Source organism: Myxine glutinosa, chromosome 14 (genome assembly GCF_964187855.1).
Source record: "Myxine glutinosa chromosome 14, kmMyxGlut1.1, whole genome shotgun sequence".
In the NCBI taxonomy this organism is placed as follows: domain Eukaryota; kingdom Metazoa; phylum Chordata; class Myxini; order Myxiniformes; family Myxinidae; genus Myxine; species Myxine glutinosa.
The window spans coordinates 35,680,345-35,706,117 of NC_136274.1; the positions used below are offsets into that span (position 1 = coordinate 35,680,345).

Consider the following 25,773-nt stretch of genomic DNA (forward strand, 5'->3'; position numbering starts at 1 on the left):
ACAGAGTGAACCTGACTAATTCCATCATGGAAAACACTTTAAAGGTTAAATTTTCCAAATCAACAAATTGCTGTTTCCATGACAACTATCGTTTACTTGGATTTCACAAGTATCGTGCAATAGGTGAGGGCGAGACTACCGGAAGTAAGCTGTAACACGTGCCCCTTTGTGGTTTGTTTTCAACGTATCCAATCACGTGACTTGTCGCGCAGGGTGCACTAACCGGAAGTTACGTAGTTCCGCGGGCGCCGATGCACGATTCAAAAAGTTTTGAACGGATTATGAGAAAACTAGGCGAATGAGTTGGTCAGGTGACAAGAACAAGCTGATTAGATTCTGGTTCGGGTCCGAATCCAGATCCAGCCTATCAGTAGAATGCAAAACGTAAACTGTTCCACCTGGCGGAGGTATGCTCTCTACCTAGTACCGTTGCGTTATACTTATAGTTTTTCTCAGTTTCCGCCCAATACGTAGGCTGACATAGTCGTCTACATAAAATCACCAAATACGTTTTAAACTGTCCTTCAACAAAGTTGCTCCAAATTATTTTGTCGAATAAATTATAGACCAGACGAGCAAGACAAAGTAACTTTGATTAATTAATTTATATTTCGGTGTTGTTTTGACGAACGAAGATGGTTGGAAGTACTATCCTGTGCATCAACGGCCATGGTGGTGTCGTTGGCCAATTTAAATGTATCACTCTGACGAGATTTTGTTGAACCTTTTACCTTCTTACTCTTTATACAAATCACGTTGTTTATCGGTCTTCGTGCTTTTTCCTTCCTTATTTATTATTTTATTTTTAAAGAAAGATTATTTGCATCACGCAGTGGCACGATTTGGAAAAATAAAATAGAAAAAAAAAAAAAGTTCCGGTTTGGCCTCCGCGGCTTCCATGAGGTATGTGTGTGTACACGGGGGTGAATGAGGTGTGTGTATATATATATATATATATATATATATATATATATATATATATATATATATATATATATATATATATATATATATATATATATATATATATATACACATATACACACATTTTGGATTTTGCTAGGCTGGGAGTGTGTGGGACAGAAAGAAGGAGGATGTGTGACAAGGTGGCCCAGGTTGCCTTGAATTTGAAAGGCTCATTTTGGATATGGAGCAAGTTTATGGAGGCACGTCGAACGGTGTAGGTTGGTTGTGTGTGGTTTTTTTTTTTTTTTGTTACTATTATTATTTCTTATTTTGTGTATATGAGTGAGTGGGTGAGGGTGTGTGTTTTTGCATGAATTAATTTTTGCATGAGTGTGTGTTTTTGTATGTTGAGTGGTGTATGTTGTAAGGGTAGGTGGTTGGTTGGTTGGTGTTGTGTGTGTATATGTGTATGGGTGTGTATGTGTGTATGAATGATCTGGTGTGTTTTGTTGGTGAGTGGTGAAGGGTACAAAGGTGGGTGTTTGAGTGTTCCACCATGTTTGTTTGGTGCTGTGGATTCTGGATGCGGAGGTGTTGTTGTTGTTGTTATAGTTATAGTTGTAGTTGTAGTTGTAGTAGTAGTAGTAGTAGTAGTCTGCGTTCGCACTGGCTGGAGGTGGGGGTATGTACGCATCCAGGTGCAGTTGCTGCATGTGGATGTGTACGTGCCCCTGCTGGCCCACCTTAGCTGACCGTATCGAGGTTGAAGGGCCGAAACGGGATGATGCTGAGGACCTCGACTGAGGACCCGGTCAGTGTGGCACACTTGTGACCAGGTGTGTTTTGAACGTGTGTGTGTGTGTGTGTGTGTGTGTGTGTGTGTGTGTGTGTGTGTGTGTGTGTGTGTGTGTGTGTGTGTGTGTGTGTGTGTGTGTGTGTGTGTGTGTGTGTGTGTGTCTTCATATTAGGGTAGGTTCTAAAGGCTTTGAGTAGCGCTTTCGGAGGGGTTTAATGGGCAATCTTTGAACACGACTGTGTGTCCACCGGTTAAAAGACTGAGGACCCAAAGGATCCAGAAGACCCAATGGATCCCAAACACCTAAAATACCCGAAGACCCAAAATACCCTGTAGACTGTTATAGACACAAAAGACAATGAAGACCCCAAGGACCCAGAAGACGTCAGGGACTCTGAAGACCCGACATATCCAAAAGACCCCAAAGACCCAAATAACTTAAAAGACCCTGAAGAACCAATGGACCCCAAAGACCCCAAGGATCCAAAAGACCCAAATCACAAAGAGGACCCAAAAGAGCCCACTGACTCAGAAGACACCCAAGGAATCTGAAGATCCAAACTACCCCCAAAGACCGAAAAAACCCAATGGACCCCAAACATCCAAAATACCCCGAAGACCTTGAAGACGCCAAGGACTCTGAAGACCCAAAAGACTGAAAAGACCCTGAAACCCAATGGACCCCAAAGACCCAAAAGAGCCTGAGGATCCAAAAGACCCAAACAACCATGAGGACCCAAAAGACCCCAAGGACTCTGAAGATCAAAAATACCCCAAAGACCCTGAAGACCCAATGGACCCCAAACACCCAACATACCCTGAAGACCCAAAATACCCTGAAGACCCAAAAGACTGAAAAGACCCTGAAGACCCAATGGACTCCAAAGACCCTGAAGACCCATATGACCCAAAAGACCCCAAAGGATGCAGAAGACCCCCAAGGACTCTGAAGACCCAAAATACCCTGAAGATCCAAAAGACCCTTTAGACCCAAAATATCACAAAGAAAGACCCCAAAGAGCATTAAGACCCCAAGGACCCAGAAGACACCCAAGGGCTCTGAAGACCCAAAATACCCCAAAGACACAAAATACCCCAAATACCTAAAAGACTGAAAAGACCCAATGGGCCCCAAACACCCGAACTACCCTGAAGACCCAAAAGACTCCAAAGACCGAAAAGACCCTGAAGACCCAAAAGATCCCGGTTACTGAAAGGATTGAAAAGAACCAAAAGACTCAAAAGACCCCAAGACCCAAAATATCCCGAAGACCCAAAAAGGCGCCAAAGGCCATGAGGACCCCAAAGACCCAAATTACCCCTAAAACCCAAAATACCCCAAAGATCCAGATTGAGGACCCAAAATACTCAAATGACTCAAATGAGCCTAAAGGCGCCGATGAACCAGAAGACCCAAAATACACTGAGGACCAAAATGACCCAGAGGACACAAAAGACCCCAAGGACTCAGAAGACCCAAAAGAAGAGTAATTATGCCTCTTAAATTGGAATTGTAGACTGTGGCTTTCAAACTGAGCCTCAAGGTTGGTGTACAAATAAATGAATGAATGATCGTTTTAAAGGCCATTTTCCCCGCTAGAGCGGGGGTTGGCCTTGCGGGCCCCATGACAATCATGGTTCCCTGTTTGAGGCAATGTTTTTTATGGCCGGATGCCCTTCCTGACGCCAACCCTTGGTCACCTCTTACTATGCGCAGGGATACTGTGTACCTATTCTAAACTGGGGTACACACCGTGATTCACAGCAAGCTGGTACTCAATTTGCCGACCTCGGAAGGATGACAGGCTGAGTCAACCCCCCTGGCGTTAATTCAGCGATCGATCGGGATTCGAACCCAGGATCCCAAGCCGGCACCCTAACCGCTAAGCCAACACCAGGCTAAACAGTATTGCACGTGTACAGAAGCAGTATTTTTGTAATCACAATAAAAACAAGGCACAGGGAGGTGAAATTTGCTGCACGTGATGTGCAATACGCTAAAGAGTATAAACGAGTGTTCATTTACGTCTGTATGATGTCTAATAAATACAGATGACAGAAGCACATCTGACACTAGGCCCAGACTTCAGACTTTGGCATGCTCATGTGGCTATACCGTCAAAGACTGTTCCAACCCGTCATTTTTGATGGGCTTTATACTATTAATATATTGTTACGGAACCCAGCGTCGGCCTCGGATCCCTTCTCGAGGGGGGATTAGTCCCCTCGTTTGTGACTGACCGACGTGGTCCCTGAAGCTGCACAAGCTCCCTCCAGAGGCAGGTGAGCAGCTTCGTTCGCGACCGCGGATAAGATGTTAATTTGCCGAGCGGATGGCAGCCGCGGCGCGAACCGTTAACAAAGACTAACCCGATCCTGAACGTTGGCCAAATCGTGCCACAGGTATTCAATGGGGAAAAGACAAAGACGACGGATGTGAAGAAGAAGAAGACAAAAAGGGTTTGAAATACGACTATAATTTATTACTAATATTTACACAATTAAAAGAAACCAAGGAGGAGGAAGGATAATAAAATAAAAACAGAAGAAGAAGAAGCGGACACAGTGCACCTTAGCTTACCTACGCAGTCTTACTTAACCCAGGACAGAACAAACAAAAGACAGACTCACACGAATGGGGAATGAAAGGTGGATTGGCTGGAGTGGTTTGGGACGGCAGAGAAGGGGAGGAAGGCACGGAGCTGGCTGGAGCTTGATCCCGCACGGGACGTCGGCTGGACCTCGACGGCCACCGATGCCACCGATCCTGGTTCCCGCGGGGTAACGAGTCAAAGCTGCTGGTCGAGCCAAAGCTGCTGGTGGGGGGTCTGGCGTGACGGGTTCTCTCTCTCTCTCTCTCTCTCTCTCGACCTTAATCGTCTCTTCGTGCCACCGTGGGGACGTCGCGTGCTTTCCCAGGACTCATCTTCTGTATCTCATCTGGACTCATCTGAGGTGGGGGCGTCTCCCGCGGGTTATATAAGCCCCACCCTCTAACCTTTACGAACCTCCCCGATAGCTCTTCCTCCGCCCTCTCAAGCCAAACCCCTCGTGCTTGGTTGGTTGTTCGGGGCTGGCTCACTCCTCCCCTCTATGACGAGGTGGAGACACGCCTTTCTTCTCCGACTTGACCGCGTGCGTAATGGAGGTTTTGGGGCGATTCGAACGAGCCCCAGCCAAAGGGCAGCAGTGGCGAATGCAGCAAACCGCACAGTGCAGTTGGCAATTGATGAAAGGGGGGGAATCCATGGAGGTTCTGGGGAAATTGAAAGGGGATACTACCTTGTTTCACTTCGGTGCAATGCAGTATTAGTTAATGGACGACATAGCCTTAACCTAATACACACAATAAGGAAATAACTACCAACAAGGAGGAAATCTATGATTTGGCTACGTGATGGTATATGACCTAACTAAGGGACGCCCTTTGACCTTTATACACAACAACTGGAGGAAGGAGGGTGACATTTTACCACAATAAAAAAACACAATTCTCATATCCACAACACTGCACCCTCCTCCTCTTAGGCACGGCCCGGGCCAATTACTTTACTTTTAGTGTGGCACGTAGGTGTAGTTCCCTCTACATTTAACCTGACCCTGAGTGTGACAGTTTTAAAACATAAATAAATATGTCCCGCTGCTCCATTGCACCCTACCTAACAGACTCACGCCTACAGCTAACCGAATTGCGGAATGGTCTTCAAACTATACATTTGCGGTGGGGGAGTATTATTTACAGTTGACGCTACTTTTATTTACAATACGCAACCCAGGACCTGTGATTGTTCTTTTGGGGGGAGACAGTCTGCCCTGCATCGACGCACCTTGAAGCACCCAAAAGCGCACCAAAACACCATCAAGCACCAATCGGTGCACAGTCATTGCAGTTCAATAAAAATGAACAAACCCCTGGTGCTGGTCTTCCTCTTCGGCTCCCTCTGCTGGCTATGGTTCTTCCAGTTGTTGTCATCTTCTTTGCTGGCGGCCTATTTGGACATAATAAAAGTGCACCAAACGTGTCCATTGCTTTTATTTATGGCCCACAGGGCCGACTAGGGGTGGATCACCTGTGGGGCATAGGTGCCCTGTGACCAAGGTCCGCCAGCAAGATCTCGGGCCTTCATGGCCGGTTCCAGCAGAGGGGCCTTGCCCCAACCCATGGGGTCCAGAAGTGGTGCTCAGCCACAGACATGTGGTCCATAAGGTGGTGCATCGATGCAGACAGCTGGTTCCGGGAGTTTCGGGCGCACAATGGCGGACTCCCGCACGCTCCCCTCGGCGCCCAGTGGCGCACAGTCCTTGTGTGGGAGACAAGGGGGGGGGGGGAAAAGACAGGTGAGCGAGGGGTAAGGTCACAAGGGTACACGTCAAACAAGGCAATGCAAGGCGAGGTGCGTTTGGAGACGGAGCGGAGAAAAGCTCGTCCCTACCGTACGTCACCCCCCCCTGTCACCTACTCTACCCTTGCCCTTACCCCATATTTACAACAATCTACACATTACACTCCACCTTACAAATCTGTCGCTATCGTCACGTCTTCCCCATATTTCCCCCACACCAAATTCGTCTTTACTCCCACTAATCCAAAATTTGCCATCACCCAATTCATCATCAATCCTCATAAGGAGGAAGAGATGGAACAACAAAGCACAATGTCACACCCACGTCATGATGCGTCTCACATTCCAAACATTTGCACAATAAAAAATAATCAAACCTGGCATGGTGTGGAGCTTTGTCACCTCAGGTGAGTGGATGTAGATGGTGCAAGGAGATTTCAAACCTAACTACTTCCTAAATGACTTTAACACACTTTACACTACCCGGGGTCTTCCCTGCCAATCCATTGGCAATCTTACTCTATGCGGTTTTAAGAACCAAATTCCCATTGACCAAACTGTGGTGCTTCTCAATTTGGGGTCTCACTCCCCCGATTCAACTCCCTGTGCCTTCGCACAATTTCCGGGCTGGGTCGTGCAGCTCTCCCAGCAGGTCTACCCACCTGCACACTTCCACCACTGTAGTTGCCTCCGAGCTTACCTGCTCCTCACCCTAACCTATCTAACTGGGGAAGGCCCCTCCTGGCTCTGTCACCCCTCGGTGCCCTCTGGCACTGGGCTACCCGGGTCCGTTCTCCGGAGCCTCGGGCCCCATCCACAACTCTACCGGCTCCCAGAGCCCACCTGCGGCCTCACCTGGCCGACATCCTCACAGTGGTGGAGTGCTCAATCAACTACACATACTAACAGGCTACACGCCCAGCCATTTCCACAACACTAATGCACCCATTCAACTATCATTCTTCCACCACGCACCACAGATGCCAATATCCAACCACAATTTACCTGTACCCTCTACCTAACTCTTAAACTACCCTCCCCGGGTATTCGTGATTGGGGTCCATCCTCCTTTCCCCCATCCACCCCTTCGCACCATCCACTCCACTCCACAGTTTCCACCATACTCACTCCACGACCATCCATTCTATACTCCATATATTCCACAGTCCATGTATTCCACACAACCATTCTCCATACACCTGCAGTTGCACACCTGTGCAATCTCACCTGGTGCCACCTGCACCCTCCTTCCTTCCTGGACCATTTGGTCAACACAACACACATCACCATCACTCACTCATACATTGCTCCATACACCTGTTCAGTTGCACACCTGTGCAATCTCACTTGTTCCTCACTCACTGCTCCATACACTTCCACGCTCAATGCAATTCACAATCACCTTCTCACAATACACTTCTGAATACCTTTTTACACACACGGCATCATCTGACCTACCTGTTGCCCTGCTAAAACTCGCGCTTCCCAGTCGCCCCTTTAAACTATTGCGCTCCCTCGTCATTATAATCCAAACTAATCTACCTGCGTCCCCACTACAGGTATCATTGTCACTACCTAACCTTACCGTTACCTATGGTCATCTTCTCTAGATCCCTACACACTATATCCTAACCCTCCCGGGCTAGTTTTCACTGCCATAAACCCCATAAACTAGTGCTCCTTTGCCCCCGTTGTGAGGGATGACAGAGTTGCCATCCCATCACATCGGGTATCTCTCACTATAAATTTTGCTCACCAAATTCCAGCCAATCAAAAATTTGCCAATCACTCTACCAATCATCAATCTGCCAATCCTTTGCCAATCATCAAATTTTGCTTTTCAATTTCGGGTCCAAAACACTACCATCATCACACGTCTACTCACTTGAGTCTCTCGGTGCGCCAATTCATTTCCGAAGCTCGGCCGAGCAATGCATGCGGGTTGTTTGGTGCCGGCGGTTGGATTCGTCCGGCATTCGGTGCAGGGTAGGGGGCTTACCCGGGCCGAGATCCCACGCACCATCTCGGCACGGAGCCGTCCAATGGCCCGATCTCGCCCTGCCGGAACGCCGCAACAAAAAGGGGTCGCCATGACGACCCTTCTTACCGGGCCGCCCGTTCCGCCTAGCGGAGCACGGACGCGGCCGTTCAGAGCGCGGCCCGGCGTGGATCGCGTACGGCGGTTCTTTCCAAACCGCCGCGGTTACGATCCCCGCTGGTTCCCGCGGCACACGAAGCTGCCCGGCACGCACCGAGGGCCCGCTTCGGCTAAACGTCGATCTAATCGCTAACCCGTTTAGCGTCGATGCTCCACTTGCATGCTCACACCCCGCGTTCCGTTCCTTGCTCATACATCCAGCCGTTCCCATACTCCTCGTCATTGCACCTTCTCTTACACCCAGGGACACACATTCCGCTCACAGACTTTGTCACACACCTGACCACCGCACATCTTGGCACACACTCGTCGTTCGTACACCTCACCAACACACCTCTTCACGCCCCCTCCTCGGTCACCTCCTCTGTGACAACCATGGGTGTGCACTCACTTGCACACCCAATCACGTGCTTGACGACTAACTCAAGTGTGCATTCCCACACGCGCTCGACCATCTCAGGTGTGCATCCTTCCATCCCAGGTGTACATTCTCTCTCACCTGCCACCACCAACTCACGCTCCGTGTCACTCTTACTACTCTTACCACCACACTCGGTCGCGCATTCACCCTTACTCTTGACAGCGCACTCTGTACCCATACACTCCTCTGTTACACACCTTTCTCGCGCATCCTCTTGCGCACACTCTCCCGTTACACCCTCCGTAACACTCACCACAGGTGTGCACTCTCTCGTTACATCCTCTGTAACACTCCTCATCCCGCGCTTCCATGTGCCCCCTCGCACACGCGCTACGACCAACTCACTCTCGACAGCACACTCACTCCTCAGCACGCACTTTTTCCTCACACACCCCATAGTCGGACATTCTCGCACACCTCCTCCTTCACACTCTGCACCTGTCGCACACTTTACCAGCGGCCTCTCACGAACACCCGGGTCCAAACCAACCCCCAAGCCGACTGAATCTCCCGTCACACCATAAACATTTCCGAGTACATCGCCACTCACCTCGGTACCTCGTCGTCGCACCTCCTTCGCCACCTGCAAACTCTTTATTTGGTTAGCAAGCACACCATCACGATTTGAGCACCGACCTTGCACATATTCCATCACCTCCTCCTTTATCTCCCTCTTAGTTTCCCTCCGTCTCTTTTTGATTTCACTCACTCCCTCTTCCACATCCTCTAACTTTTGCTTCACCTCTTTTATTTCCCGGTGCGTCTCCTCGATTTCGTCCTCTAAGGCCACCTTGACCGTTTCTATATGCGTCCTCACCTCCCGGTCCTTTGTCTCAATTGCCTCTGTCACCTCGTCCAACCTCGTTGTCAGTCCCTCACGTACCATCTGCCTCTTCGTCGCTATTAAGTCATTTTTGAGTTCTTTTTGTGTCGCCTTTAACCCCTCGATCACAGCCGTATTCTTTTGTACCTGATCCTTCAACTCCCTTTGTCCCACTGTCAGCTGTTCCACCCCCTGTGTCAGGTCCTCTATGCCCCCTTGTAACTTGGCTGTCCCATTTCTCACCTCTTTCTCCATACGCTTCTCACCTCGCTTTACCTCCTTGCGTACCCCCGAGACCTCCTCGCTTACACCTCGTCTTATTTCCTCCCCCATCTCCTCCATTTCTTTAGTAGATGCCGCCCTCATCTGTCCCAATTCATCCCTCTGAGCATCCAGTTTACCTTCCAACCCGATTTTCACCTCCTCTATCTGGTTCCCCATCCGTTTGATTTCCCGGGCGGATTGCTCCCCTATCTCCCGCAATTTGCCTTCCATCTTATCTTCTAGCCCCGTTAACCCATTCTTTACCTCTTTTATCCCGTTGTCTAACCCTTCAAATTTATTGTCCAACCCCTCAAATTTATTTTTCAACCCCTTAAAATTATTTCCCATATTGTTTTAAATTCGTACCAATTGTTCTATCCCCATTTGCACGGCGGCCCGCAGCTGCGCGATGAGGGCTTGCATGTCTATCCCCCCCACTTGCGCCGCGGGCGCGGCTACTGCAGCGCCGCCATTTTGTACCTCTGCAACCACGTGCGCGAGGGCGCCATTTTGTGCGCCTGATACCTCCTCAACCACATCATCATTTCTCTCCTCCATTTCTTCCCTCTGGTCCTGGGTTACCCCTAACCCCTCTTCTAGTTCCCCCACCGGCATCCTGTCGCCTTGACCATCCATGGCACGATTTTAAATTTCAGATGTTATAAAATAAAATTTCGGCCCACTCGTAATTTGAGCGCGCTAAGCGCTTCAGGTCCGAATCTCGCTCCCGACACCAAATGTTACGGAACCCAGCATCGGCCTCGGATCCCTTCTCGAGGGGGGATTAGTCCCCTCGTTTGTGACTGACCGACGTGGTCCCTGAAGCTGCACAAGCTCCCTCCAGAGGCAGGTGAGCAGCTTCGTTCGCGACCGCGGATAAGATGTTAATTTGCCGAGCGGATGGCAGCCGCGGCACGAACCGTTAACAAAGACTAACCCGATCCTAAACGTTGGCCAAATCGTGCCACAGGTATTCAATGGGGAAAAGACAAAGACGACGGATGTGAAGAAGAAGAAGACAAAAAGGGTTTGAAATACGACTGTAATTTATTACTAATATTTACACAATTAAAAGAAACCAAGGAGGAGGAAGGATAATAAAATAAAAACAGAAGAAGAAGAAGCGGACACTGCACCTTAGCTTACCTATGCAGTCTTACTTAATCCAGGACAGAACAAACAAAAGACAAACTCACACGAATGGGTAATGAAAGGTGGATTGGCTGGAGTGGTTTGGGACGGCAGAGAAGGGGAGGAAGGCACGGAGCTGGCTGGAGCTTGATCCCGCACGGGATGTCGGCTGGACGTCGACGGCCACCGACGCCACCGATCCTGGTTCCCGCGGGGTAACGAGTCAAAGCTGCTGGTCGAGCCAAAGCTGCTGGTGGGGGGTCTGGCGTGACGGGTTCTCTCTCTCTCTCTTGACCTTAATCGTCTCTTCGTGCCGCCTTGGGGACGTCGCGTGCTTTCCCAGGACTCATCTTCTGTATCTAATCTGGACTCATCTGAGGTGGGGGCATCTCCCGCGGGTTATATAAGCCCCACCCTCTGACCTTTACGAACCTCCCCGATCGCTCTTCCTCCGCCCTCTCAAGCCAAACCCCTCGTGCTTGGTTGGTTGTTCGGGGCTGGCTCACTCCTCCCCTCTATGACGAGGTGGAGACACGCCTTTCTTCTCCGACTTGACCGCGTGCGTAATGGAGGTTTTGGGGCGATTCGAACGAGCCCCAGCCAAAGGGCAGCAGTGGCGAATGCAGCAAACTGCCCAGTGCAGTTGGCAATTGACGAAAGGGGGGGAATCCATGGAGGTTCTGGGGAAATTGAAAGGGGATACTACCTTGTTTCACTTCGGTGCAATGCAGTATTAGTTAATGGACGACATAGCCTTAACCTAATACACACAATAAGGAAATAACTACCAACAAGGAGGAAATCTATGATTTGGCTACGTGATGGTATATGACCTAACTAAGGGACGCCCTTTGACCTTTATACACAACAACTGGAGGAAGGAGGGTGACATTTTACCACAATAAAAAAACACAATTCTCATTTCCACAACAATATATATATATCTATATATATATCTATATATATATATATATATATATATAATTATATATATATATATATACTGTATATATATATTATATATATATATATATTATATATATATATTGTTACAGACGCGGTTGTGGATGTTAGTTTACCGAGCGGTTTGGTATGACCACGTCTGCACAGTTTACCCGATTATGCTCGAACGTTGACTAAGTCGCGCTATGCTAAATCAATGAAGGAAAAGGACACAACGGCTGGGATTCAAATGACACGACACCAAGGGTTCAGTTCTCAAGACCTCCGGAGGAGGTTATATTATGGCGGAAGGTTAGACTACAGAGACGAGAGGTACAGCATAGTAAGATAGGCACTTAGACACACTCTTATATTAACCCCAACAGACGACAGATAAACGGGACAAAAACTGACTCACACGGGGATTGATGGCAAGGAAAGGCAGAATCGATGGCTCCAGGTGCACCTGGGCTCAGGGCAGAATCGACCCGGTCCGGTCCGGTCCAAAGATGCGGGGAGGTATCGTCGCGCTGGGGGTGGCGGTGGCGTCCTCTGCTCTCCGTAGTTCAGGCGCATCTGACCTCACATCCGGTAAGTCGCCGCGTATATCCGGCGGGGAGTGACACGCCCTCGGCTCGTTAGCTCCGCCCCAGATGGAATCGGCACGTCGCTTCTCATTGGGTGCGTGCGGGGGGGTTACCGGCTCCGCCCTTGACGAGGGGCTGACAAGGAGCCCCTTCGTGGTAACCCCGTGGAGCGCATGGTCATGGCGGCTAACCGAGCCGGTGTGAGGACGCACACTCCCCGCACGCCGCGCCCCTCTGTTGTTGTAGTTGTTGTTGTTTGGGGAAGAAGATGGGAGGAGGTATGGGAAGGTCCTAAACTCACTACTGGTGCCATATAATCACATTCTGGTGCAACGAAGAGTCAGAATTAATGGAAACGAGTCCTTAACTGACATAGACTAAGAATAACTAGCAAGATGTCCGAAAGTTGTCTACGTGAGATGCGGTGGACCTGGGCACGACATTTAATGGAGGAAAGAGGGGAAGGTCGGTTCTACAGAGTGTTGTTTACAGACAATGGGACTAGGGAATGGGGGATTGGGGATAGTTGGGGAGTATTGGGGAAATAGGGGAATATTTACAAGCGGATATGGAGGCCAAATTCCATATTCGCAACATTGCACCCTTCTCTACCCTCGGGGCGTCCCGACCCGATAAATTTTTACCTATTTTAGTGTGGCACTCAGATGTAGTTCCCTCTACTATTAACTCTACCCTGAGTGCGACAGTTTTACAGATATTCACAAATGAGTAAATATGTCCCCCTGCGACGTTGCACCCTTCTCCTCACAGAAACACACCCACAGGATAACCGAATTGCGGAAAGAATTCGCAAACTAAACATACAGCCGGTAGGGAGCATTATTTACACGACTACGCTGCTATTTACACTACGATCCAGGACCTGTTTTTGGAGGAACACATGCAGATGTTATGCATAGAGAGAGCACGCATGCCAGCATCGATACACCAACCCACGAGTGCTCTGTGGCCTACGGCCTTTAATAATGTGCAGAGCACCCCTTCCCAGCATCAAAAGCACCACCCCATCACACAGTCAGCACCATCCGGTGCAGTCACCATTGTTCAATGAATAAAAATAAATTCAACAACCCCTAACCCTGCAGGTGTCTCTTGCTCTTCGTGTGGTGCACTTGGCCTTCTTACTTCTTTCAAAAATAAAGAAAGGCGCCAACCGCGTCCATTTCTCTATTGTGACCGTCAGGGGGCCAACTGTTAGTGGTTCACCTTGTATGGCATAGGTGCCACGTTGACCCATAGGTCCATCCATGGGTGGTGCTTGGCCGCAAAAGAACTGCGGTCCATTGTGGGTGGCCACAAACATTGCGGTCCATATGGTGTATCGATCCAGGCAGCAAGCAGCGAAAGTGCAGGCCCACAACTGCGTAGCCAGCACCTCTCTCTCCTCTCTCTCTACCCCAAAGCCAGATCCTCGGAGGTGGGAGACAAAAGAAGAAGACAAGTGAGTAAGGTGGTAAGGGCGCAAAAGTGCACGCAATACAAGATGATGCACACTGGGGGCACATGGGAACCAGGTGAGACAGGTACGTTCCTATCGTACGCCCCCCCCCCCCCACCAGGTAACCTACATGGCCCCTCCCTTACCCCTTACTGTATCCACAAAACACAACACTACCCATAAACATCTACTTTACAAATCAACAAACGTCCCTACTGTCTTCCCCGTTCCTCCCATAAACCAAATTCGTCTTCTCTCCCTCCTAACCAATCAAATTTGCCATTTTCAACTTTCATCAAAATTTGCCATCTCCAACTGAACATCAAAATTTGCCATTACCAATTCATCATCAGTCCCTCCTAAGGAGGGAGAGATGGAATCACCCCAATGTCTCATCCACGTCGTGATGCGTCTCACAAATCCACAGCAATCTCATTTCCTGCACACAGAACAAGGAAAACACAGGTGTGGAGTCATCATCATCACCACAGGTAAGTGGCTGCGTATGGTGCGACAGGTTCATCAATCCTAACTATTTCCTAAATGACTTTAACAACTTTACACTACCCGGGGTCTTTCTCCGGCCAAACCATTGGCCCTCTTACACTATGGGTTCTAAAAACCAATTCCCATTGGCCAACTGTGGTGCTTTTCAATTTGGGGTCTCACTCCCCCGATTCATCTCCCGGTGCCCTCGCACAATTTCTGGGCTGTGGCGTGTACCTCTCCCAGCGGGTCTACCCACCTGCACACCCCCACCACTGCAGTTGCCTCCGAGCTTACCTGCTCCTTACCCTAACCTAACTACCTGGGGAAGGCCCTCTGGCGCTCTCCCCACTCGGTGCCCTCTCTGGCACTGGGCTGCCCGATCCACACCCGGGATCCTCAGGCACCCACTCACAACTACCGGCTCCCAGAGCCCACCTGCGGCCTCACCTGGCCGACATCCTCACAGTGGTGGAGTGCCCAACCAACTACACACACTAACAGGCTACACGCCCAGCCATTTCCACAACACTAATGCACCCATTCACAACACCATTCTGCAACCGCACCACAAATGCCAATATCCAACCACAATTTACCTATACCCTCTACCTAACACTTACACTACCCGCCCCGGGTACTCGTGAAAGGGGTCCACTCTTCCCCCATCCACACCTTCGCACCATGCACACCACTCCGTACCACTCACTCCAACTCTCTCCACACACCTGTACTTGCACACCTGTGCTCTCACACCTTGTGCCACCTGCACCCTTCTCTCCCCAAGCGCATTCGCGCTGATCCACAACACTCATTACTCACACACTGCTCCACACACCTGTCCAGTTGCACACCTGTGCAATCACACCTGTTCAATCCTCACACAGCATCATCTCATCTAACTACTCCCTTCTGAAACTTGCGCTTCCCAGTCGTCCCTTTAAACTATGGCGCTCCCTCGTCATTATCATCCACACTAAACTACCTGCGTCCCCACTACAGGTATCAGTCACTAACTAACCTTAACGTTACCTAATGTCATTCTGTAGATCCCTAACAATATAACCTAACCCACCCGGGCTAGTTTTCACTGCCATACACCCCATAACTATTGCTCCTTTGCCCCCATTATATGGGAAGGGTGGCAAGGATGCCACCCTTACCCACCGGGCCCATCGCTCACTACCAATTTTGCACATCAAATTTCAACAAATTAAAAATTTGCCAATCACTACCCATCATCTGCCAATCACTACTGCCAATCCTTTGCCAATCATCAAATTTCGCCTTTCTCTAATTTTGGGTCCAAAACACTAACCTCATCACCCAGTCTACTCACTAATGCCTCTCGGTGCGCCAATTCCTGTCCAAAGCCCGGCTTCGTAAAGCCAAGCCATAAATGCGGGTTGTTCTGTGCCAGCGGCTGGATGCGTCCGGCACTCGGTGCAGGGACGGGGGCTTACCCGGGCCGAGATCCCACGCACCATCTCGGCGTGGAGCCATCCAATGGCTCGATCTCGACCTGCCGGAATGCCTCAACAAAAAGTGGTCGCCATGATGACCCTTCTTATCCAGCCGCCCGCTCCGCCTAGTGGAGCACGGACGCGGCCGTTTAAAGCGAGGCCCAGCACGCACCGAGGGCCCGATTCGGCTAAAAGTCGACCTAACCGCTAACCCGTTTAACGTCGATGCTTCACCTGGATGCTTACACCCCGCAGCCCGTTCCTTGCTCACACATCCAGCCGTGCCCATGCTCCTCGTACCTTTCCTTACACACCCAGGTACCCTCATTCCACTCACAGCCTTGGTCACACACCTGACCACCGAACACTTTGGCACACATTCGTTGGTCGCACACCTCACCAACACACCTCTTCGCGCCCCCTCCTCGGTCACCTCCTCTGTGACAATCACAGGTGTGCTCTCATTCACACACCCAACCACGTGCCTCACCACCAACTCCAGCGTGCATTCCCACTCACGCTCTACCATTCCAGGTGTGCATCCTTCCATCCCAGGTGTACATCCTCGCTCACCTGTCACAACCAACTCACTCTCCTTGTCACTCTCACTACTCTCACCTCCATTCTTGCCAGCGCACTCACCCTTACTCTTGACAGCGCACTCTTTCCCCATGCACTTGTCCGTCACACACCTTTCTCGCGCACACTCTCCCGTTACCCCCTCTGTAACACTCACCACAGGTGGACACTCTTCCTTACTTCTGACAGCGCACTCTTTCCTCATGCACCCGTCCGTCACACACCTTTCTCGCGCACACTCTCCCGTTACACCCTCTGTAACACTCACCACAGGTGGACACTCTTCCTTACTTCTGACAGCGCACTCTTTCCTCATGCACCTGTCCGTCACACACCTTTCTCGCGCACACTCTCCCGTCACACCCTCTGTAACACTCACCACACCGCGCTTCCATGTGCCCCCTCGCACACGCGCTACGACCGACTCACTCTCGCCAGCACCCTCACTCCTTGGCACGCACTTTTTCCTCACACACCCCAGAGTCGGACTTTCTTGCACACCTCCTTTTTCGCACACCAGACCTGTCGCACACTTCACCAACGGCCTCTCACGAACACCCGGGTCCATCTCGACCCCCAAGCTTCTTAAATCCCCTGGCGCATCATACGCACGACCATATTGGTCACCACTTACACCGGGTCCTCTTCCTCTTCGCTTCTCCTCCATCACCTGCGAATCCCTCATCCGGTTAATGAGCACATCATCACGATCCAAACACAGACTTTGGACCAATTCTTTTATCTCCTCTTTTATCTCCTTCTTATCCCCTCTCCGTCGCTTCTTAATTTCGCTCATCCCTTCTTCCACTTCTTCTAATTTCTGCTTCACCTCTTTTATTCCCCGGTACGTCTCCTCAAGCTCGTCCTCTAAGGCTACCTTGACCGTTTCCAGGTGCGTCCTCACCTGCCGGTCCTTCGTCTCCATTACCTCTACCACCTCGTCCAACCTCGTTGTCAGTCCCTCACGTACCATCTGACATTCCCTCTTCGTCGCTATCAAGTCATCTTTTAGTTCTTTCTGTGTCACTTTTAAACCTCCTAATACCGCAGTGTTCCTTTGAACCTGCTCCACTAACTCCGTCTGTCCCACCGTCAGCTGCTCCACCTCCTGCGTCAGGTCCTCTATGCCCCCTTGTAACTTTACAGTCCCCTTTCTCACCTCCTTCTCCATGCGCTCCTTACAGTGCCTCACCTCCTCGCGCACTCCTCCGACCTCCTCACTCACACCTCTTCTGATCTCCTCTCCCATCACTTGCATCTCCTGCCCAGATGCCACCCTCATCTGCTCCATTTCCTCCCTATGAGCATCCAGTTTGGTTTCTACCCCCATTCTGACCCCCTCTATCTGCTGCCCCATTTGGTTAACTTCCCTTTCCGCTTGGTCCCTCATGTCCCTCAATTTGCCTTCCATCCTGTTTTCTAACCCCTCTAACCCATTTTTCACTCCCTCTATCTGATTCTCCTGGGCAGCCATTCTGTTTTCTACCCCCATTAACCCATTTCTCACCTCTTTTATCCCGTTGTCTAACCCCTCAAAATTATTGTCTAACTTCCCAAATTTCTTGTCTAACTCCTCAAAATTATTGTCTAACTTCCCAAATTTCTTGTCTAATCCCTTAAAATTATTGTCTAACCCCTCACCAGTACCCCTCGCTTTGTCCCTCATTACCCCCATTTGGTTTCCCATTACCCCCAATTGCTCACTCTGAGCATCCATCCGGTTCCCCATTACCCCCATTTGGCCCTCCATTCGCTCACCCTGAGCCCTCATTCCCACAATTTGGTCTCCCATTCGTTCCATAAGGGCCCTCATTTGCAGGAGGAAAAGGTTCGAATCCACCAGGGGCGCTGCCACGGTCGCGGGCGTGGACGCCGTGGCCACCTCGTGCACGACAACGCTATTTTGCGACCCTGCCGCCCTCACTGCTTTGCTCTCCTCGCGTCCCTCAATTTGGTCCTGGACCGACCCTGCCTCACTCTCCCCTACCGGACCCCAGCTGACTTGGTCTGCCATAGCGCGACTTTCAAAATTCGGGTTTTTATACAACAAAACAAATTTCGGCCGCTCCAAATTTTGACCAAATTTTTTTTTTTCCTCTATTCGTTTTTTTTTTTTTTTTTTAATTTGGTCGGGCCTCGAATCCCACTCCCAGACACCAATTGTTACAGACGCGGTTGTGGATGTTAGTTTACCGAGCGGTTTGGTATGACCACGTCTGCACAGTTTACCCGATTATGCTCGAACGTTGACTAAGTCGCGCTATGCTAAATCGATGAAGGAAAAGGACACAACGGCTGGGATTCAAATGACACGACACCAAGGGTTCAGTTCTCAAGACCTCCGGAGGAGGTTATATTATGGCGGAAGGTTAGACTACAGAGACGAGAGGTACAGCATAGTAAGATAGGCACTTAGACACACTCTTATATTAACCCCAACAGACGACAGATAAACGGGACAAAAACTGACTCACACGGGGATTGATGGCAAGGAAAGGCAGAATCGATGGCTCCAGGTGCACCTGGGCTCAGGGCAGAATCGACCCGGTCCGGTCCGGTCCAAAGATGCGGGGAGGTATCGTCGCGCTGGGGGTGGCGGTGGCGTCCTCTGCTCTCCGTAGTTCAGGCGCATCTGACCTCACATCCGGTAAGTCGCCGCGTATATCCGGCGGGGAGTGACACGCCCTCGGCTCGTTAGCTCCGCCCCAGATGGAATCGGCACGTCGCTTCTCATTGGGTGCGTGCAGGGGGGTTACCGGCTCCGCCCTTGACGAGGGGCTGACAAGGAGCCCCTTCGTGGTAACCCCGTGGAGCGCATGGTCATGGCGTCTAACCGAGCCGGTGTGAGGACGCACACTCCCCGCACGCCGCGCCCCTCTGTTGTTGTAGTTGTTGTTGTTTGGGGAAGAAGATGGGAGGAGGTATGGGAAGGTCCTAAACTCACTACTGGTGCCATATAATCACATTCTGGTGCAACGAAGAGTCAGAATTAATGGAAACGAGTCCTTAACTGACATAGACTAAGAATAACTAGCAAGATGTCCGAAAGTTGTCTACGTGAGATGCGGTGGACCTGGGCACGACATTTAATGGAGGAAAGAGGGGAAGGTCGGTTCTACAGAGTGTTGTTTACAGACAATGGGACTAGGGAATGGGGGATTGGGGATAGTTGGGGAGTATTGGGGAAATAGGGGAATATTTACAAGCGGATATGGAGGCCAAATTCCATATTCGCAACAATATATATATATATATATATATATATATATATATATATATATATATATATAGATAGATATATATATATATATATATATATATATATATATATATATATAGATAGATGTATATATATATATATATATATATATATATATATATAGATAGATATATATAGATATATATATATATATATATATATATATATATATATATATATATATATATATATATATATATATATATATATATATATATATAGATATATATATATATATATATATATATATATATATATATATATATGTATGTATATATATATATATATATATATATATATATATATATATATATGTATGTATACACATGTCTGCACATGACCTTCTCAGTTGTCCAGCTTGGGTTTGAATGCTCTTTGCACAACGTTGGTGCTGCCCAAGTAGTTTCCTGTCAGGCTTTGTGTGTGTGTGTGTGTGTGTGTGTGTGTGTATGTGTATGTATGTACAGCAGTGGCCAAAAATATTGGCACCCTTGCACTTTTTTCAAATAATGCACCATTTCTTTCAAAAAATTGTTGAAATTAAAAAATATTTTGGTATTCACATGTATTTCTTTGGTTTGCAGTGGAACAAAACAAAAAAAGCTGAAAACCATACTAAATCTTAGCTTATTCCACACAGAAATCCTAAAATTGCCCGGACAATATTATTGGCACCTTTTAGAAGTTGTTAGAAATAATTAGATTTCAAGCAGGTGATTCTCCTTCACTTTGGAATTGAACTCACCTGTGGTGAGTGGCAGGTGCCTCCAATATAAAAATCACTCATTCAACCAGTTTGAATGGAGAAAAGGAGTCATTCTGCTGTTTTGTGTCACTGTGTGTCCCGCAATGAGCATGGAGAAAAGAAAGAAAACCAGAGAATTGTCTGAGGAGGTCAGACACAAGATTGTAGCCAAGCATGGACAATATCAAGGCTACAAGCCCATCTCCAGAGATCTTGATGTTCCTGTGTCCACCATACGCAATGTTATCAGAAAGTTTAATGCCCATGGCACTGTAGCCAACCTCCCTGGACGTGGCCGCAAGAGAAAACTTCATTGAAGATTGCAGCGAAGGATTGTTTGAATGGTGGAGAAAGCGCCTCGATCAACTGCCAAGGAGATTGAAGCTGACCTTCAGACACAAGGTACGACAGTTTCAACTTGCACCATCCATCGCCAACTCGATGAAAGGGAGTTCTCTGGTAGGAGACCCAGGACTCCACTGCTAAGAAAGCCCGACTGGGCAAAACACACCCAAACAAGCCAAAATCCTGGGAGAATGTCCTGTGGACAGATGAGACCAAATTTGAGCTTTTTGGTAAAGCACATCTCTGTGTTTACAAAAAACAAAATGAAGCCTTCAAAGAAAAGAACACCTTCCCTACAGTCAAAGATGGAGGTCGTTCAGTCGTGTTTTTGGGGTTGCTGTGCTGCCTCTGACACAGGGTGCCTTGAATGTGTGCAAAGTATCATGAAATCAGGAGATTACCAAGGCATTTTGGAGCGCAATGTTCAACCCCGTGTCAGAAAGCTGGGTCTCCGTCGAAGGTCATGGGTCTTGCAGCAGGACAATGACCCCAAACACACTTTAAAAAGCACCCAGGAATGGTTCAAGATAAAACGCTGGACTGTTCTGAAGTGGCCAGCAATGAGTCCAGATCTAAATCCCATTGAACACCTGTGGGGAGATCTGAAAACAGCAGTTGGGAGGAGGCACCCTTCACATCTTGGAGAACTGGAGCAGTTTGCACAAGATGAGTGGGCCAAGCATTCAACCCCCTGAGTCGATACTTTGTAGAAGCGCATTTGGCAGCGATCACAGCTTCGAGTCTTCTTGTGTATGTCTGTATCAGTTTTGCACATCTGGATTTGGGGAATTTCTCCCATTCTTCCTTGCAGATTTGTTCAAGTTCTGTCAAGTTGGATGGAGAGCATCAGTGAACCGCAATCTTCAAGTCTAACCACAGATTCTGAATAGGATTAAAGTCTGGGCTTTGGCTGGGCCACTTGAGGACTTTCATGTTCTTGTTCTATAGCCATTACAGTGTTGCTTTGGCTGTATGCTTGTGGTCATTTTCCTGTTAGAACGTAAATCTTCTCTGCACTCTGAGGTCTCTTGCATTCTGAAGTAGGTTATCCTCAAGGATTTGCCTGCATTTGGCTCCATTCATTGTTCCCTCTATCCTTACAAGTCTCCTAGTCCCTGCTATTGAAAAGCATCCCCATAGCATGATGCTGCCACCACTATGCCTCACAGTAGGGATGGTGTTAGACGAGTGATGAGCTGTGCTCGGTTTCCGCCAGACGTAGAGCTTTGCATTCAGGCCAAAGAGTTCAATTGTCGTCTCATCAGACCACAGGATATTTTGCATCATGCTCTGAATCTTTCAAGTGCCTTTTTGCAAACTCCAGGTGGGCTGTCATTTTTTGTCATTTCAGATTTTGTGGCACGTCAGATCTTGCATTTCATATAATACTGATGAGCTCCTGGATCATGACGAGGAAACAGGTAGCATGTTCACCTCAGAACTCTGTTTTTAAACTTGGAATCCCTCCCTAACAATAGATTAAATGTAAAGTATTATGACTGGGTATGCACATTTCCAATTCTTCAATGATTGACACATTTTTGAAAATCCCATTCATTTAATGCGTCAGTTGTTCGATTTATGTGTTGTTTTGCCAACCTCAGATGATTGCCCACCTTTATCCTTCTACAATTGCCTTTCTCTTCGTTTTTACCTTTCTTACCTGTGAAAAACACTTTCAGATTGAATTCCAAATTAAAAGTGCAAAATAATTTGAAAAAAAAAAATCAGCAGAACTTCTATCAACGTGTGGAGAAACTGACGTTTCGGGCAGTGTCACTCTTTTGCTCCGATGCAGTGTTTAATTCCTTTGATTTATGAGTGTTTGTAGGCTGGATTTTCATGAAGTTTTTGCTATGTTTGTGGAACTTTCCATGAACTTAATTTTTATTTTGCAATTTCATATTTCGTTGCTTTAGTCTTTCCTTGGATTAGCTGTTTCTCCTCTTTCCACTCACAAACTGATATTATGGTGGATGTGCTACAATTGATGGCCACTGATGACATGCTCTTGCCTTAACCCCTTCAAACCACAGGTAGCCCATGGCGTCCACTCGTCGTCTGGTCTCCCACCAAGAGTTTCCATGAGGTGCTATTGTACGTCCTCTTTGTTTCTCTATCATGGGTGAGATGACCGATTCTTGTGAGGTTTCCAGTTCCACGCCACAACCACTATCGCATAAACGTAAACGAGGAAGCTATGCCACTTATAATGATGACCAACGACTGATGGCTGCAAAATATGCCATCGAAAACAATCCGACAAAAGCTTCCAGGTGGTTTTCAAAAGAATTTGGCCAAAAGATCAGCGAGTCGACAATCCGTAGCTGGATGAAGAAATTAAAGTTTCCTGACCTATCCCCCGGTCTGCCTTATGCGGAGGGCTGTACCACATGTACCACGACTAAGTCGTTGGCTGGCGAGATTGTTCAGAGATCGCCATCACCGCGGAATTGCAAACGAGGAAACTACCACAGTTACAACGACGAACAGCGGCTGATAGTTGCACAATACGCTGCCAAATACACTATTAAGAAAGCTGTCAAGAAGTTTTCAAAGGCGTTTCGCAGAAAAATTGGTCTGTCAACAGTCCAGGGATGGATGAAGAAACACAACTTATCTGAATTGTCTGTGGGCTTGCGCCGTCACAAGACTGCCATTTCATTTCACAATGACATTTCTCCGAACAACGCGTCGTTACCGCCACCAAGGAAGCACAAACGTAAAGGATACATAAATTTTAATCTTCAACAACGGCTAAAGGCTGCATGGTATGCTTCCCGGCACAGTCTGAGAAAAGCTGTGAGGAAGTTCTCAAAAGAATATGGCCGAAGAGTTAGTGAGTCGACAGTCCGTTGTTGGGTGAATAAATACAGATCCCAAGTAAAAACGGGTGTGCCATTCATTGGGAAGTTTGCCGATGGTGATCGACTGGAAGTGGCACGATATGCTGCCGAGCACACGTTGAAAGAGACCACAGAAAAATATTCAAAGGAGTTTGGCAGAAAAATGCATTTCACAACTATACACAATTGGGTGAGGAGGTACAAGTCCAAGCTGAAGTTAAAAAAATACCGTGTTGTGCGCAATTGCAATGGAAAGAAACCTACTAAGCACGGCTTTTGTCCTGCAAATGGACCGCTGGACCGCTCAAATGTTGCTACCGCAAGCCCAGCATTCGGATACAACACCCAGCCGGCAGCGGATGACACCGAGTTGAGCACTCCAGATGAGCTTGTTCGGAACTTTGGCAATTTACAATTGCCACTTGTGCCCGTTGCCAGTTTGACCGAGGACAAGTCATCCATTGAAGATGCCATAAGTAGCGTTGAAAGCAAGCAGAAAGAGAATGAAGTAAGAATACTCCGTAACAACTTACTGCAAGAACAAGTTTCCGTCCTTGGTAAGCGGTTAGATGGAAAAACGTTGGTAAAGATATCAATGTTGAGGTAGTATGCTGACTTAACTTGTTTTTGAGGATTGCAAGATAGCTTGGTGATAGACCCGCCAGAATAGGATCTCTGTCTAAAGACCTTCTTCGTGGTCAGGGTGTTACATCAAAGAGCAGTGTCCTTTAGAGCTGACTTTAAATCGGCTGTTTAATCTGCTGGCACTGTTTTCAAAGGAAGGGACATACAAAATATCGATTGTTGTTGCACTGCTGGTGGCAGACTACATTGCCGGAGACGTTGCAAGACGACGCCATGCATCTGGCGTACTCAAGATAAATTATTGTATTTCTTATACTGTCGTGGTGCAAAATTGAGATTTCCAAATTCAGGCTCAAATAACAAAAACGTTGTTTATTGTTCTTATTGTGAAATGGTAACAGAGTTCTCTTTCATTTAAGCAATGCTTGGCCGAACCATATGATACTCTGATTGAATATTTGAATCCGTTAAAATAGCGTCTGTGTTGCTACTTCAGGAACTGCTCACCATGACAGACAAGTGGGTGAAGAATCGAACGAGTTGAGCAGTGATCTCGTCATCGCGTGGACTGTCAGCAACCAGTCACCCAGTGACGGTGCCAGCAGTCTCGAAGACGTACTCCAACTAAAGGTGTTCTTTGCAGAAACAGATGGTGATGTTCTGCAACAAGAAGTCTTAATCGAAGGTATGACTGCTGCTTCTTTGGTGAAGGAGGGAAGGGAGGTGGGAAAACATCTATAAAAGTCAGGAAAATTTTTTTTGTCAAATAAATGGTGCTACTAAATCCAGAGACATGAGAGAGAGAGAAAGTGAAGATGTGTTTTTGGACCTTTTATTCACTCTTTAATAATGTAACAAAATACAGACATTTGGCTGATATTAAATTCAAACATGTTAACACCTCGTTTCCATGCACCTGTTAACACCTCGTTTCCATGCACCACTCAACTCGGTTTGAAAACTGTGCTGCCCCTGTTACTGCATTTCCATGTAATTTAGCCATCATTGTTTGGACTGTCGAAGCAAGCCCACCTGAATTTTATCCTGACGCTTTGCCAAGGTGAGCGGAAGCACGACTGAATGAAGGCCAGCCAATCAGATGAAACGGTATACATTTTTGGTCAAACCAAAAGGAAAGACACCATTGTTACCTCCAAACTTTCTGAAAAAAAACTAGAACAACACTCTTCGACGTCACCCGATATGCCTCCGCCCACATTATTGCATCATTATAATACTTGTACCAAGTTCGCTTTAAATCCATTCAGCTGTTCTCAAGTTATCACATTTTTAGCTGACATGACTTCTGACCTTTGACCTCGGGACCCCAAAATTTAATCAGTTCATCTTTACATCATTATACATACCTGTACCAAGTTTGAATTAGATCACTTCAGCCGCTCTCAAGTTATAGACATATTACAGACTTTGACCACTTGACCCCAACATCTAATCAGTTCATCTTTACATCATTATACATAACTGTACCAAGTTTGAATTAGATCACTTCAGCCGCTCTCAAGTTATAGACATATTACAGACTTTGACCTTTGACCACTTGACCCCAAAATCTAATCAGTTTATCCTTACATCATTCTACATAAGTGTACCAAATTTGGTCAGAATCCCATCACT

At 47.9% G+C, this 25,773-nt stretch overlaps 1 protein-coding gene across 7 annotated transcripts in view; it reads left to right on the forward strand.

Moving 5' to 3' along the window:
- Positions 1-744: 744 nt before the first annotated feature.
- LOC137439623 (uncharacterized) overlaps positions 745-25,773 on the forward strand; it is a 29,089-nt gene continuing 4,060 nt past the window's right edge. Inside the window, exons 1-4 of one of the 7 annotated variants that reach the window (XM_068135555.2) lie at positions 874-903; positions 22,059-22,128; positions 22,744-24,110; positions 24,635-24,823. In XM_068135555.2, the coding sequence (XP_067991656.2) occupies positions 22,829-24,110; positions 24,635-24,823 (1,471 nt within the window). In that variant the 5' untranslated portion in view covers positions 874-903; positions 22,059-22,128; positions 22,744-22,828. Of the gene's footprint in view, positions 904-1,510; positions 1,743-20,159; positions 20,765-20,925; positions 22,129-22,743; positions 24,111-24,634; positions 24,824-25,773 lie in introns of those variants that run through there. The other 6 variants (XM_078768263.1, XM_078768264.1, XM_078768265.1 and 3 more) reach the window with 6 other exon arrangements.